The sequence below is a fragment of the Sinocyclocheilus grahami genome, unplaced genomic scaffold (genome assembly GCF_001515645.1).
Source record: "Sinocyclocheilus grahami isolate Dianchi unplaced genomic scaffold, SAMN03320097.WGS_v1.1 scaffold269.1, whole genome shotgun sequence".
NCBI classification, from domain to species: Eukaryota; Metazoa; Chordata; class Actinopteri; order Cypriniformes; family Cyprinidae; genus Sinocyclocheilus; species Sinocyclocheilus grahami.
This window is the reverse complement of record NW_015505448.1, coordinates 832,969-850,836: the sequence shown is the minus strand read 5'-3', so window position 1 is coordinate 850,836 and position 17,868 is coordinate 832,969. Positions and strand designations below refer to the sequence as shown.

The 17,868-nt window shown below is 34.4% G+C and overlaps 1 protein-coding gene across 1 annotated transcript in view; it reads right to left on the bottom strand.

Moving 5' to 3' along the window:
* LOC107599618 (kinase suppressor of Ras 2-like) overlaps nucleotides 1-17,868 on the bottom strand; it is a 94,573-nt gene that overhangs the window by 73,718 nt on the left and 2,987 nt on the right. Inside the window, exons 2-3 of the mRNA XM_016291270.1 lie at nucleotides 11,570-11,710; nucleotides 5,724-5,874 (exon numbers count right to left, since the gene is read on the bottom strand). Of these exons, the coding sequence (XP_016146756.1) occupies nucleotides 5,724-5,874; nucleotides 11,570-11,710 (292 nt within the window). The remainder of the gene's footprint in view (nucleotides 1-5,723; nucleotides 5,875-11,569; nucleotides 11,711-17,868) is intronic.

The window sequence follows — 17,868 nt, the reverse complement described above, 5'->3', positions numbered from 1 at the left end:
CAAGCAAAACAGTCCAAAATAGTTCTACACAAAGATGTTGGTGGATTTTGATGTGAAAGAACAACAGGGGATACTATTTCACTGGAGGAAGCGTTATTATGGAATATGGACAAAGTATGGACATTTATAAAGTTACAAATGGCTTCTTTTTCAAATTAATAAATTGAAACGACTTAATGGTTAATTTGTTTATTACAAACATGCAGCTTTTTGCTTCACAAGGTGTTAATTGATGGACAAGGATTACTTGTGGATTATTGTGATGTTTGTATCAGCTGTTTGGACTCTCATTCTGACGGCACCCATTCACTTGTAAGGATACATGGTGAGCAAGTGATGCAAAGCAACATTTCTTCAAATCCGTTGTAATAATGAAACAAACTCATCTACATCTCAGATGAGGGTGAATACATTTTCAGCTCATTTAAATTTTTGAGTTAACTATTCACTTAACATGTTGCTAAGGTATTCTGCATGATGATATGCAAACCTATGGGACTTTTTTGACTTTTTCATGATCTACCAGGTCAAAATCTTTGCCTAGAGCGCTAAGAAAATAATCCACCCAAATCCACCAATTCAGGTCTGTAGCACAGACAGTGTGGGATGAGTTATATGACCAAATTGAATATGTAGGGTCAGAGGTTTGTTCAAATCCCTAATACTAACTATGAGCCTTATAACACCACTAATGACATAATATCCAAACTACAGAACACAAAGAAAGAAGGAGAGTCGACCGATAATGATTTAGCAAATCCTAATGAGAACATGTCACCGTTTCTGAAACAATGCATTTGCAGTCACAACCATTGTACCTTATACAACTGCTACAAAGGGACGCATGGATACTTCTATTAGCATCTCGATTAGCAATGGCATTTTCACAAGTCAAAGATACTGCCATTAATATCACAAAACAACTCAAGAAAGGTGTCAAGACGACACGTCACCCATGCAGTTTGCCTATAAATCACAGCGCTAATCATTTCCCAATGCCATTAATTAGGTTCTGCTCTAATAATAATGCAATATGACTGACTACATGACACGATGACTATGAATATGACTTAGCAGTGATATTTCTGTCAAGACAGGGCTAATTATAAAGGCTCTCAGCCATCCAGAGTGGACAGAATACTGACAGTAAGGAAATGACACATGCATCAGATCAAAAAGACAAGTTTTGGTCTCTCCAACCAAACATGCCTTCAACCAAGAGGAACTGGACAGGCTTTACTGAGACAATGAACAAACCCTCTGTCAGTCTGCAAATCAAGTATCTGATTCACCTGTTGACCTTTTAACTATGCATGTCTTTGTTTTGCATGCATGCAATTAAACTATACGCAATCGTTCAAACATTTGGGGTAAGATTTTTTTAAAGGTTTTAATATAACACATCAAATTGATTAAAGGTGACAGTAAAGACATTATAAATGTTAAAAAAGATATGCTGTTCTATTGAACTTTCAACTCAAAGAATCTTGATTTAAAAAATTGCATCAAAATTTTCACAAAAATATTAAGCAACAGAACTATTTTCAACATTGATAATAATAAGACATGTTTCTTGAGCATCATTAGCATATCAGCATATTAGAATGATTTCTGAAGGATCACGTGACACTGAAGACTGGAGTAATGGCTACCTGAATTTCAGCTTTGCCATCACAAGAATTAATTACATTTTAAAATATATTATAATAATATATATACCTTAGTTTTACATTACTTTTTATACTGTATTTGTAATCACATAAATGCAGACTTGCAAGAATAAGAGACTTTTTTCAAGAACATTTAAACATCAGGGCCCATATTTATCAAGCTTCTTAAAGTGCCATTTTAGTCTTAAGTGCTGAGAATTCATTAAATTTACTCCTACTTTCAAACTTAAGTATAAAAGCAAGTTATCAAATTTCTTAAAGCTAAGAATCACTTTTACTCTCCCAGTTATTTAAGACAGCTCGAGAGGTCTCTCAAGTGGTTAGGAGTTGCCAGTAGGGGCTCGTGATGGCGCTGAGGAGACAGAGACATATATATATATATATATATATATATATATATATATACAGTGGGGCAAAAAAGGGTATATAACAAAGTATTGAGATGAAATTTTGTTATTGACCAAATACTTATTTTCCACCATAATTTGCAAATAAATTCTTTAAAAATCCTACAATGTGATTTTCTGGATTTTTTTTCTCATTTTGTCTCTCATAGTTGAGGTATACCTATGATGAAAATTACAGGCCTCTCTCATCTTTTTAAGTGGGAGAACTTGCACAATTGGTGGCTGACTAAATACTTTTTTTCCCCACTGTGTATATATATATATGTGTGTGCGTGTTTATTTGTTTGTTTATTTATTTATTCCTGTGATGGCGAAGCTGAATTTTCAGCAGCAATTATTATTTTCTATTAAAGGAAACATTTATTATAATAAATTATATATAGATATATAATAAATCTAAGTTTCAATGTAATTGTATTAGGTTGCAAATCAAGCAAGATAGATTATGCGTGATTCCCTTGCACTGCTTATAAGAATCCTGTTTAATGTATTACTTTTCTCTGGAGTGCAATGAGGTGTGAGGTCTCAAACTCACTAAAATCACTAATTCAGTTTAGTATCCTCTCGACGACATCACAACCCCTCTCATTCTCTCTCCCCTCATTCTGAACTGTCCTTATGAGACCTCTACGCTTATCTTCATAGCCTTCAATAGAGGGACTTGTAAAGATACTGAGATGAAGAAGAAAAGACTGCAGGCTAGTGAGGGGCAGACACTAAGAGAACAGGTATAGTTCACCCAAAATGTTTTTTTTATGAATTCTGTTGTCATTTATACACCGTCAAGTGATAAAAAAAAAAAAAACTTTCTTCCATGTAACAGAGAGGTTTAAACAAATATCTGAGCTGCGTATATCTATATAATGGAAGTGGATGGTGTCCTCAGGCTATCAAGCTCTGAAAGCTCTGTAAAAGCATCGTAACAGTAATCCATATGACTCATGTACTATAAGTCTTCTGAATCCTTATATATGGTCTGATCCATACATATAATCGTTATTCACTGAAAATCTTCCTCCACTTCCCAGATCACCATTCACTTTCATTGGATGGAAAAAGCAGCTTGGATCACAGAAGAAACAATGTCCTTAGTAGATATGGAATGACATGAGAGTGAATAAATGATGACAGAATTCTAATTTTTCTGTGAACTATTCATTTAAATTAATCAGAGTCTGAATAAAGACACTGCAGAGATGAGAACAAGGAGGGTAGAGCGACAGACGGAGAGCAAGAGTGAGAAAGAAAGAAAATCAAGATGACAAGAGGTGCCAATTCTAAATTATACACCACGCTCTCGTGATGGCTGGAATCCCCCGTAGTCCTTGTGTGGCACCTCCGCTGGACCCTGAAGGAGCCCATGCTGGGTCCTCAACAAGCTACGAGCATCTTAAAAGCCTCTATAAGCCCGTGTTTAAACAAAGCAATCCAGCCTGATCACACTTTCAACAGTGCAATCGGCGGTTAGTGCTGTGTCTGAACACAATCACAGCAGGGAATCCACGTTTGCAAAAATTCAAGCACTCCAGGGCAGCCGCACTAACGCTACTCAAAGCAAATACAGAGTCAATGGAGGAAAGAAAGAGCGGATGTGAGGGTACCGTGGATTTGGTAACGAGATTCAATGACAACAAATTGCATTATGTCTTATCACTTCAAAAATACATGCACAATTTGAACAGATGGAGAAAAGCATGCAAACAAACACTCAAATAAAAGATCACTTAAAAAAAGCACAAGCAAGGCTTGTGTAAAGTTGCTAAAGAACATGCCAGAATAGTTTTCCTTTGTTTTCTCACAATCTTATTATAACATTTACACAACGTACTACTAGACTGAAAGACCTTTGCTACCCTCTGTTGGCCAACACAGGCATTTTTGAGTTCCCCAGAAGGACATTTTTTTGTCTTTGAGAAATATTTCATGATTTAAAAAAAAAAAAACTTTTAATAGAAAATGTAAGACAATTCATAAATAAAAATAATAACTTTAAAACTGCACATTATCATACTTATCATACATTTTCATGGTCAATTATGGGTTGATTATTAATCTGGCTCATAAGTATCAATCAAATCATTAATCATATGCAACGTTACATTTGCAAATCATTAACTTCCATGGATGGAGAAAGCTGCAAGATGTGCTTACCATGTTCACATCAATTAAGGACAAGATGATTAGCAAAAAAGTCCATAAAGCAGGACGCTCCAGCCCTTTAAGACCATTAATTGAACCATTTAATTATCAGCTTTCAAGCTCTAACTTCATCACACACTGGGGAGGATTTAAATTGGACTGAAATTTGAACATCTGCAGAAACACTTCCTTTAATCAGATCTTTTTCAGGTAAGAGCAGTAACAATCAGCTCCAGCTGTGGAGGGAGAGGACAAACACTGCAGGAGGTTCTAGTTGATCATTTAAAGTGTGATGTTACCTAACACTGTTATCAAACTGTGCTGTATTGCAGACCGTGATACAATGCTGTTCTCTAGTGGTGGAAACACACTACGACCAAGCTCTGAGGTATCAAACTGTATAAAACACAGCCCTGAAGCTCATTGCAATGAAAACATCGGGAGAAACGCCTTATTTAAATAAAACATTTTAAGTAAATGAATTTATGAATTCATTCATGTTACAAATACTAATAAATTTAAAAACCAGAGCCTCATGGGGTGACATATGATTCAATTAGTAAAACATTTCTGTGCAATTTACACAATTTGTATTTAGTACGGATTCATTAAACTGATTCATCAAAAGTAACAGTAAAGACATTTATGTTTTTGTTAATAAGCACAGCTACTGAAAATGTAGCTTTGCCATTACAGGAATAAATTATATTTGAAAATATATTAAAACAAAAAAAAACTCTTTTTAAAAAATATTTTTAATTATTTTTTATCAAATGAATGCATGTTAACAAATCATCATTAATATTGTTCATTAATATGGTTAATATTTTAACTGATCATGGCTCATCCAGTCATAATTAGAGTTGGAACTCTCTGTACAACTTATAGTGGGACATACTGTGGAAAACCGGGTTTTGTTTGATATTTTGACATTAAAGAGATTAATGTACTATGCAGATATACTCAAGTGCACAAAGCTCCCTCCCCATTCCACGATCTGTGATTAATGAACTAAAATACAAAATAAAGCCTTCACACACACAAAAAAAACTTCTATATAACTAAATGCATCATATTAAGCAAAATCAGATGCATTATATGACAGTGAGTAACAGTCTCTTTCCATCCCAGTCCACAATAATGAAACACAGCGCTGTGTTGCCCTCTACTGGACAATCTCTGATAGAGCTTTTCTTTCACACCAGAACAATAACTTGGGACCAAAATATAGGATACCTCTAATTAACCATTTCAGTCATTTTAGAGAAAAAACAAACAAATCTACAATAAATGCTACACCATACAATGACCTTTTAGAGAATTCTGTGTTTTCATACTTTTCTGTACTTTTTGCCATAAAGTGTAGACAGATAGATAGATAGATAGATAGATAGATAGATAGATAGATAATAGATAGATAGATAGATAGATAGATAGATAGATCAGGACTGTATGAAGACTCAGAGAACAGTCAGGTGATATTTTTAGCTGCATGCTGTGAACTCACCTGATTTGTGGGCTGATCGTAGACATGTGAGCGAGGCATTGAGCCGAGCACATTCTTCATCACTCGCTCCAAACTTCTGCAGCGCCTCACACACCTGCTCATCCGACATCTCCAGCAGAGCCTCCAGAGTCAGCTCACCTGGAGAGATCTCCTACAATAAAGAGACAAGTCTGAGATGTGCAAGCTGACCTAGACTGAAAACCCATTTGAGAAATCATTTGTATGTCAAGATTTTTGAGCCAAGTGGATTTTGAATACAACTTCCAAAAAAGTAGTATACTACTGTTCAAAAGTTCAGGGTCAGTGAGAGGTGTTTTATTATTTTTATTTTTTTATTTTTTTTTACAAAATGAATGCTTTTATTCAGCAAGGATGCATTAAGTTGATCACAATTGACAGTAAAGACATAATGTTACAAATGATTTCAATTTCAACTTTAAATTCATGAAAAAAATCCTTAAACTGTCCCTAAACCTATGAACAGTATTGTTTATTTTAGTCACATATACATCATTTATTCATATACGTGTTCCTCAAAACTCATATAAGTTGTTATCAAAATGACAAGCAGTGCAAATACTATATTAGCCCATTTAATTACTATGGGAAATTCAAAGGGCATTAATAATATGAAAAACATGTTAAAGTTAAAAATTACCAATCAATTATTCATTTTATTAAATAATAAATAAATGTATCATGTTAAACAAATGTACCTTTTGATTCAAGTAAAACATTAAACAATACTGTTTTTATATCATTTAAGTATGATTTGATCTGAACAAAGAAATCATTTGAAATAATACCTCCTTTAAAAAAAAGTAACAGGGTTTATAAAACTAACCTACAGAATATTGAAATGGACTGATGACAAAAGATTTGAGACTTAACTTGGACATAAACATGTCTGCAACACATAACATTACTGATGCTGTTATCCACAGTAAATTACGATAAATGCTACAGGGACATATTAGACCAATAAACGTATTAAAACAAATGCTTTGCTCAATGGTGACAGATTCAAAACTACAACCTTCAATTACCATGCAAGATGCCTATTACATTCAAATTGAAAATGTAAACACTCAGCTGTCAGCATCTTTAAAATATAACATTATTTGAGCTTTTAATTCTAAAACATACAACTTTAATCTTCGCTTCAGTCTCAATAGTGCACAACAGTCCCTGTCCACTTTTTTCATCGGTCTTCATTCAGGAAGTATTTTTCCCATTCATTCTTTCCTAAGATAATTTTCCAAATGTCTTTGTTTAAGAGTTGTAAACCACAAACTAAACCAACAGGCTATGAGGTGAATCACAATATTACAAACTTTGATTTGTAACGAAAATTATTTGAAAATCAGACAAAAAGGCAAAGGTACAAGACTCTGTGCTTAACGGCTCTAACGAGGGAAGGAACTACAATCCCATGAAGCACTGCAACTGACATATCGAAAACAAAACAAAGGAGAAATATAAAAATATTGACTTAAAGATGTCGGTTTTATATAGAGAGAAACAAATTCGTTGAAATAATGTGAGCTGATGGCTTCAGCAAAAGCATATTCCATTGGTTAATTCCCCTGTGGACAAAATTAATAGGATTTTTATTTGAGGAACTGTGTTGTGTTCTACATAGTTCCAATTCCTTCTCCACATCAGCAGGGGGCTTCAGCACATTGGACAGCGCCACATTCATTCTTTCCTAAGATAATTTTCCAAATGTCTTTGTTTAAGAGTTGTAAACCACAAACTAAACCAACAGGCTATGAGGTGAATCACAATATTACAAACTTTGATTTGTAACGAAAATTATTTGAAAATCGGACAAAAAGGCAAAGGTACAAGACTCTGTGCTTAACGGCTCTAACGAGGGAAGGAACTACAATCCCATGAAGCACTGCAACTGACATATCGAAAAAAAAACCAAAGGAGAAATATAAAAATATTGACTTAAAGATGTCGGTTTTATATAGAGAGAAACAAATTCGTTGAAATAATGTGAGCTGATGGCTTCAGCAAAAGCATATTCCATTGGTTAATTCCCCTGTGGACAAAATTAATAGGATTTTTATTTGAGGAACTGTGTTGTGTTCTACATAGTTCCAATTCCTTCTCCACATCAGCAGGGGGCTTCAGCACATTGGACAGCGCCAACACTTCAGCACTGAGGACAGCGACACAGGAGGAAAAACCTCAAGGCCTTCAGAGTATCTGCTGTTCTAGATCATATGTTTACAACCTTTTATGCCATCAGAAGGGAAATATTTCGAGATGTACTGCATGGGGAGGCTCAGAAGCAGCTACTTCCCACAAAACATCCCGATCCTACATAAAAGCATGCTCTCACTAGCCAACCGTAAACCAGTCACACATTTACATATAATTACACATCTCTCCACACACTCACTTAAATCTGGATTTCACATCACATGTTCACTTTAGTGTACAATTTCTAGATATTTATATATTGTATTTATTTTCTTTCTTCTGTTTTCTGCCTTTATTTTCATTGCATAAACATTGCTTGTAAAACATTTCACTGCCATCCCATTTGAGCATGTAGCAACTAGGACTAAACTCTGAAACGTGTGTAATCTGTCTGCTTTCTTAACATATTGTTCCTGTTTTCTAATCATTTCCTCTAACCAATTTCAACTTGAAATCAAGCACTGACAATGAATCAATATGGTGTAATTAAATCAATACGTAGGGTTAGTAAAAATATCATAAATTTAATATCATAAATAAACAGATGTAATTGTTTTTAGTAATAAAGCGGAGTAAAATGTTCAGTATTTAAGACAAGATTTAGTGATATTTTCTTATTCAATATTTTCACTTGCCGTATCAAAACTTGCTTTTCTTTTCTCTGCTAGATTGTTTTGATCTGATTTGCAAATATTGCTTATGACAGAAATTGCTGTTCTTACAGTATATTAAAATCATCGCTTTAAATCATACATTACTGTGCACTTCCAAAAGTTAGAGACCAACTGGCTTTATTTGCTTGCCAGATTTAGATGCATTTGGTACTTAGTCCTTCTAGACATTGATAATAGATTGTGGCAGTATGAAAAAACGTACAAGGATTTTTAATGACATAAACATTGCTTGTAAAACATTTCACTGCCATCCCATTTGAGCATGTAGCAACTAGGACTAAACTCTGAAACGTGTGTAATTTGTCTGCTTTCTTAACATATTGTTCCTGTTTTCTAATCATTTCCTCTTACCAATTTCAACTTGAAATCAAGCACTGACAATGAATCAATATGGTGTAATTAAATCAATACGTAGGGTTAGTAAAAATATCATAAATTTAATATCATAAATAAACAGATGTAATTGTTTTTAGTAATAAAGCGGAGTAAAATGTTCAGTATTTAAGACAAGATTTAGTGATATTTTCTTATTCAATATTTTCACTTGCCGTATCAAAACTTGCTTTTCTTTTCTCTGCTAGATTGTTTTGATCTGATTTGCAAATATTGCTTATGACAGAAATTGCTGTTCTTACAGTATATTAAAATCATCGCTTTAAATCATACATTACTGTGCACTTCCAAAAGTTAGAGACCAACTGGCTTTATTTGCTTGCCAGATTTAGATGCATTTGGTACTTAGTCCTTCTAGACATTGATAATAGATTGTGGCAGTATGAAAAAACGTACAAGGATTTTTAATGTGTCATGGCCGAGCGGAGGAGAGAAATCAATTATCCGGAAGTGAGGAAATGTGTATTTAAGATGGAGCTGCAGGAGAGCGCAGCAGTAATTAGCAGATAGATGCAGGTCACCTGAATCCAGTCAAACGCTGTCGCTGCATTGTGGAGACCTCGCTGTGTTTGGGCAGGGTGGATCGCTACGAGTGTGAGTTGCTGGGCGATCATTTGAGTGTGCGTGCTGCACCTCCGGACACCAGCTGCAGAGCGAAGCAAGTCTCTTATGCTGACAAGTGCGAGCAGGATCTCAAGGTGAATTGCTGTTGTTCATCTCTTAAACCTCATGTCAAGAAAACTTCCCCCTGCCATTAGCGGCCAGCAATCCACTCATATCTCAAAAACACACACACTCTTTTTTGTCACACACCAACATCGCAAACATCCACAAACATTAACGCGCGCACTTTCACGAAACACTTAACGTTAGTAAACCTTGCTGTTTGGTATTTGTATTATCTACAAATATAATCAAGTGTTTAATCATGTTTAATGTGATCTAAGAATTCTATATTTAATGTTTTCTTCCATGTTTCTTTTGTCTCTTGTTACTACCTTCTACACATTGTATCTCAAGGAGTGTTGAATCTGCTGAGGTTTACATGCATCAGTGAAACTGCTACCTTAGAGGCACCTTCTTCCATTTTCTTTCAAGTTTTATTATTTCCTTGTCATTGTTTGGCTGCAAAATCGGTAGAAAGACTATATTGGAACTTAGCCACAAAGCTTGTTTTTTTTATTTTGGAACTTTGGTGGATTGTTGAAAATATGAATGTGAACCAAAGTAGCCTACTAAGTTTTCTGTTTGATTCCATATGGATTGTTGAAAATATCTCTGTGAAACTGAGGTTGCATTTGAACTTGAAACAGAATGCAAAGTTTTTCTCTGTTTTTTCCCATAGTCAGTCCCATAGACTCCCCGTGTTAAAATCCCTAACTTTACAGGAGAAAAAAAACATGTTTACAGCCTGGTTCAAAAAATTATTTTGGTCTATATAGCTAATTTTGCTCTTCATGACAACTGTGAGGGGGGTGAATTTTTTTTATAACTCATCCGTTTAAATTATATTAAGCCTTAAAGTTCTGCATAATTAAGGACGTGGCCACTTGAGTGACCGGTGGATTGCCACCGCTGTCACCACCGTCGAGCTAGGTGGGCGTGGTTTCAACAACCAGCTCCCGCCTCTTTGCCCATCTTCGATTATCCAGGAGTGACGTGCGGTGACGCGCTGCCAAGATGGCGACGGCTGGCTCCGCCCACTTTTGAGCTCCAAAAACTATCTTCGGAACCCTACGTCCATGTTTTTATACAATCTATGGCTGAAACCAGCATTATTTTTGCATCACTGACTGAAATACTATTATAGTTTTTGTTAATATTTTCAATTAGACTTTATTTTTATATATTCTGTTTTCATTTTAATTTTAGTTAATGTTTTCATAATTTTATATTTTTGTAATTTGTATTAGTTTTTTTTATATGTCTATACAGTTTTTTTATTAAGTTTTAGCTTATTTAGTCTAAGCTGAAAATATTTCTCTTTTTATAGTTTATTTCTGTTAATGTTTATTTTTATTTCAAGTGCTGTGTAGAATTAGATTTTTTGTTTTTATATTTTCTGTTTTCATAATAATTTTGAAGTTTTTGCAATTTTGTTAGTCTTTAAGTTTTAGTTTTATTTTAGTTACTTTAATACTTCAATTTTATACAAAAATTTGAAATGTTGCCAGATGTTTTTAATATTTTATTTTGGTTAATGTTTATTTCAAGTAATGATTTTGTTCATGGTTTTAGTTTTAGTTAACGATAATAACCCTGTTTGAGACAATAATAAAATTCTAAAGATTTTTTTAGTAATGTCAATCACAGGGCTGATTACCTGAAGCAAATGAAACAAATACTAACCCCTAACCCTAACTTTAGTATAGCATTGGTAGCACATCTTAATAGACAGCATTACAGTTTGTCACAATCGAATTCATCCATGATATTTCTAACTGAATCCACGAAGTCTGAACTTTTCTTGATAGATGAATGTGATGGAGTTGGTCAATGAAATCATCTGTGGGGTGGGGTTTGTGCATGGCTGGTTTAGAGCACAACACACAGGATTGTACATACCTCAATAACCTCCTTCCTCATGTTAACAATGCGGAACCAGTGTCCCAGCCGCGGGAATCCATCCAACTCCACATTCTGCTCCTGTAAGGACACTTTACACTTGCAAGAGAGCTGCCGACTAAAATACTTCACCAGTTTACCCTGAAAAAAAAATGAAAAAAAGAACTTTATGTAGCACTCATTAACCTATATGATTTATTTTTACATTTTTAATATGTAAATATAAGTTGAACAATTTACATCAGTCACATATGCAGGTCTGTAAGCGAACTCTAAATGCATTGCTCTGTCCTTCATATCACTCAATATTTTATGATCTCTTTGAACTGATTCACAGCATGTTGGAAAAACATGAATATTCTAAACTGGACAAGTTTCCCAAGAGTGATGTTATTGCAGTGTTTGTGCAGGGAAACGAGGAGGAATGCGAAGGCAACATTTTAAGCTTTGTTACTACCTCCATGAATAAACAACACACACAAAAGCTCACAGGAGACACTAGCTTATTTTCAACACTGAAAAGAATTTGGTACAGAATTGTGTATACTCATAAAACGCTAGTTAATTTCAAAAACAATCACAGAAAAACAGCAAGTAACACATTGAAATCAATTTGAAATTTTGAAGTAGAAGAACTGAAATAGCAGGCCTATTGTTTTTTTGTAAAATAATTTTTGTTTTACTTTGTTTTAAAGGCTTTAATATCAAGTAAATATTGCTAAAAATAATACTTTTTAGGTGTTTTCTGTCATGATATACTCATTTTAAGATGAAGCAAAAATCAGCAGGTGAGTTAGAGTAAGGCATTTTTTAGGTTTATACTGAAAAAATCAAAGGTTTTGTGGTTCAGCTCCATTCCCAGCATGCACCAGGGCATGAATAATTAATATCGCTGCATTGTTAGACCATATACCAGTTCTATTTACACAGTTGTTGGGGGTTTTGTTGTCAAATGCATAAATGTTAGACATTTTAAGGTATTTCACAAATAATTTTATGATGAATATTCATGTAAATACAGAATGTTCATTTCTTATAGGAAAAAATTAGACCAAGCACATCATTTGAACTATTTAAAATAAAAAAATAATAACTGTAAAAAAGAAAAAATCTTATTCTTAATCATTCTGCATTAACTCAAAACATTTATTTACTGTGTAAATTGATTAATTGAACTTAAAAAGCCATACAAATGGTTTCCCTGAGACCTTTTTTTTTTTACAACAAAAGGCACAACATGCAGCAAAATAATGGATTTGTTGTGTCCTTATGGACTGTCCACAAGCAAGTCTGCGCTATAGAGTACATGAGGAATATCACGCACTGGATGCCATCAAGATACATGTTGACCTTTCAAGCTAATGAGTAAATAGTAATCAGCTATTTGATCATTTCAACCTTATCAGTTTATTGAACACTGTCCATTAAAATCTGTAGTCTGTTCAGTTTCGTTTGTGTTGAGTTGATCTCCCATGTCAACACTGTTTGCTGAATGTTACTGTATGAAAACAAAACACATTGTCTGTGGCTAGCTGAAATAATCAAAGATTAGAGACATTCCTCGTAATGTACAGTTTCACTCAAAGTTCTCAACTCACTCCCTGAACTAAATACCCTTTCTGAACTGAAATGGACTGACCCAAATCCCTGTCACTCTCTCTTGTTATTTTGGAATGGCTGCAGGTATATTTCGAACAGGACAGACTAATTCTTTAACCCAAGAAATCCCAAACTTTTTGTCAGCTGAACCCTTTTAACAATTAACTCCTTTTTAAGTAAATATTTCAATAATTTAACAGCACATTGACATTTTACGTTAATTGTCACATGACATGCAGGTAAACAAATAAAATATTTTAATTGAATTTTTATTCAATTATTTTAATTTTACATTTTTATGATTCAAGATAATTGATTGATTGATTGATTGATTGATTGATTGATTGATTGATTGATTGATTGATTGATTGATTGATTGATTGATTGATTGATTGATTGATTGATTGATTGATTGATTGATTGATTGATTGATTGATTGATTGATTGATTGATTGATTGATTGATTGATTGATTGATTGATTGATCTGTCCATTATGGAAGCCAAGGAATAAAAAAAGGGTATTTACAACATTTTTACTCAAAATGCATACTGTTATTCACAATTCTGATTTTAAAAAGCCTGAATTTTGAAATATAAACACAAAACTGTGAGATTTATAAAACATTAAATAAAAAAGGTAACTGTGACTTTTATCTTACACTTCTGATCTTATTAGAACTGTGACATAAAAGTCACAACTACCTTTCTTTTTTTTATTCCGTTGCAGTAATGGGCTTCTATAGTCCACTATTCTATGTTGTTTCTAATGTAATTTAAGCCAATGGCAATTTGTAAGCAAAGGATATGCTTGTTTTAAGCTATTAACCAATGAATATTATAAACATACAAAACTATAATTAATAAGAATCCTTGATTAGAAAATACTACAGATTCTATCAGTATCTGATGTATTTGAAGGACATGGTTTGTCTAGTCCACATAAAATGTCCTGTTGCAATATACTTTAAACCCTGAATGAGTTTTTATTATTTTTGGTAAAAGCTCATATAGTTAAATAGGGATCACTGTATTGTTACCATTACGCTTTGAGCATCACTGGTGCCTGGTAAATTGAGGATGCTAATGCACGTCCATCACCAGATAAACAAGCAAGAACCCCCTGATAATATCTAATGTTTGTAATTATTATTCCATCAACACAAACAAACAAAGTGCTTCATTGTGACTTACTGACACTAGTGACGGCTGCAATCGACAGCCAATGGAAAACGGGTTTCCCCACGTCAAGAGAACAGAGTGCAAAAATACTAGAAAGCTTCAGAAAAGCAGACTAAGTCAAAAAGAAAATGCTAAACGCTATGCCAACATGAACGCAACAGCACAAAATCATGATCAAAAGTATAACCTTACTCAAAACACAGATCACTAAATACTATATCATAAGACCAATGAAAGACAAATAACTTACTTTAGCCAGCTGAAAGGTAAGATATTGACAAGATAATAATGGTGGGTTAAGAAATAGGTGTAATACAGGCGACACATCAAGCCCATAAGCGGAAATACATTTTCTTGCATCTGCACAGAGCCACAGACCCAGTCTAATGTAAAACAATATTTATTTGAATATTTGAAATAGCATACTGAAACACAAAGCAAAAGAAGTCAACAAAATGGCAGGGTTGCAGTTGGATGTGGTTTAATCTAAAATTCCCCACCCATTCAAACAGGTGAGACCAGGGCTGTCACGAAAGTTTTCACAAGGGTTATATCTCAGTAACCATAAGGTTTCGAGTTACAAGTCCAATGGCACAAGTGTGTTTTTTTATGTTGGTTTTAAACACCTAGTTCAAAACTGGTGTTTTATATGTTGTAATCTTGAACAATTGTTAATTACAGTATCTCTTAAAGCAAGCCAAAACAATACTCTGATATTTTTTCTTATGTTACTCTACCTTTTTGCTGTATAATTGTTTAATGGTTTACATTTTGCTGAAAAGCCTAAAATAAAATAGAGAGTAACTGGTAGTCCGATTTCTGAATGAATGGCTCTTATGAGACAGTTATTTATAGTAAATCAAAAACATGCAGCACAACAAATGTAGTTGGATCACTGATCTATAATAGAGAAGTCATTATATAGATCAGTGAGTTGGATAGATTCCTGAATGAATGACTCTTATGAGTCTGTACTTTTTAGTAAATCGAAAGCATATGGTGTGTGTAAAGTAATTTGATTCCTGAGGAAATTACGCATTTGAATCAGTTCTTTATAGTGAATCAAATAAATATAGTGGGATCAGCGTAGTCAGGGTTTAAACTGGATTGGGGCCGTCCGGGGCTGAGACCCGGCACAGGGGCGTTTCTAGCCATTTTGACACCCTAGGCCAGGGGTAGGCAAGTTCGGTCCTAGAGAGCCGCAGTCCTGCAGAGTTCAGCTCCAACCCTAATCAAACACACCTGAACAAGCTAATCAATGTCTTCAGGATTACTAAGGCTATAGGCAGGTGAGTTTTGTTTTCAGGGTTGGAGCTGAACTCTGCAGGACTGCGGCTCTCTAGGACCGAACTTGCCTACCCCTGCCCTAGGCGAAATCCAAATTGGTGTGACTCGTGAACTTCCACTTTAAATGACGTGACGCTCTGCTCTCTATGTGTATGACGCTGCTTCCATTAAGTGCTGTTAGTAGTGAATTAATTAATTCAGCATTTCAACATTTCCGTAAGGATGCGCTAAATTCAACAAAGTGGTTTAATAAAGGATGTATTGATCTTGTGATTTAGCGAATTTTACAATACCAATATTTTTTTAATTGGCTGTTAAATTTTTATATGTGAATATTACACACACCACACTGATCCTTTAACAATGCATTGGTGCAAAAAAGCACACCTTTCGGACCAATTTTGCAGCGGGATTTCTCGACTGCCACAAATACTGCACTTTTTTTACTGTACCAATATTTTAAATTGGTCTTTGAACTTAGCTTTATTGCAAGGCTAAAAAAAACATGTTACTTTGCCAAAGCACTGACAGAACCCATAGATCTAATGGTGTTGTTGAGCACTCCAAATGCAAACTTTGCATGCAACAATCCGGCAACAATTGACAGCACTCTGATCCAATGGCATACAGGCATTGTCAGATTGACAGTACTCTAGCCCAATGATGTTGGGGGATCCAGTGGGGGTGGCAATCATATTTCTGGTTGGCTGTGCCACTCTTTATCACAACCCTGCTAAAATGTAGTGCCAGTACGTGCGCTCATTGGCGCCCCCTCCTGCTGGTGGCGCCCTAGGCCACCGCCTAGCTTGCCTATGCCTAGAAACGGTACTGCCCCGGCACATAGACTCCAGGGCTCCACATTAACTCTTCATTAACGCCAGACAAATAACATGATTAAAACATCAGTAACCAAAAATAACTATTTAAACACCAAAAAGCAAATATTATTTTGATTTTATTACATTTAGAGTAAGTGGCAAATAGTGGATATCTAATGTATATAATGCTCGCGCAGCCTCTCCAGGAGAAATCAAAACGCGCAACACTAAGAAACTCAGCATCCTGAGGTAAAAATTCAAAATGGAAAGTTTTTATATTTAAAATACAGTTAGTTAGGCAACATCACACAACGTTTTCACCATTATGACTGTTTAATAGTTCTATAAACAGTTCAATAAGAAAATACAATAATATTAGGTCACTTACATTTTAGGCAGAAACAGCGCATCTCACAGCAAACAGCCGATTCACTGCTGATTGATTCCGTGTTTTGAACGAATCGGTTGAGTCAAAGTTTCATTAGCCCACGCATAAACATCTGATGAATCTGCCGTTTGAACTAATCGCTTGAATGAATGACTCAATGACTCACTCATTAAACGCTCACTACTGGCACCTACTGGCGTTTTAATTTCGTTGAAAAGTATCATTTCCACCATCATTTCTTGTTTGTATATTTAAAATAATCTCATAATATTATTTAACGCAGTTGTAAATGAGTGTTTAATAGTGTAAATGATTTAATTTGATAACGTATAGATAATCATATTATTATAATTGAATTTATAGATCAAATGTAAGAATCTGAAATGAAAGTATTAATGAGACTAGTGGGAAAATGCCCTCTGTAAAGGTAAAAAAAAAATGCCCTTGGAAAAAATACAGATTTATGTCACAGCTGATAGAAAACTGATGAGAATATTGATTCAGATTAAATCATATTTGCAAAACCAAAACACACACACACACACACACACACATATATATATATATATATATTAAAAAACATACAGATTTATGTCACAGCTGATAGAAAACTGATGAGAATATTGATTCAGAATAAATCATATTTGCAAAAACCAAAACACACACACACACACACACACACACACACACACATATATATATATATATATATATATGTGTGTATATATATATATATATACACACACATACATATATATAAGCTCGATACCATAGAGCTCCCCCCCCCCACACACACACACATAACAAATCCCAATTTAACCCCTGAGTGTAGTGTCCAATTGTCAGACAAATTACTTTTATGAGCCAACTCTTTTTAGCAAAATAAACACTTTTGAATAAATAGTTCTTGAATGAATCTGACTCACTTGAACAGCGAGTTAATACTTTCGTCCGGTTAGCATTATTTGTTGTAGCCTATAAGTAGATGCCTACTTACAAATTATTAATATATAGCCTATATATATAT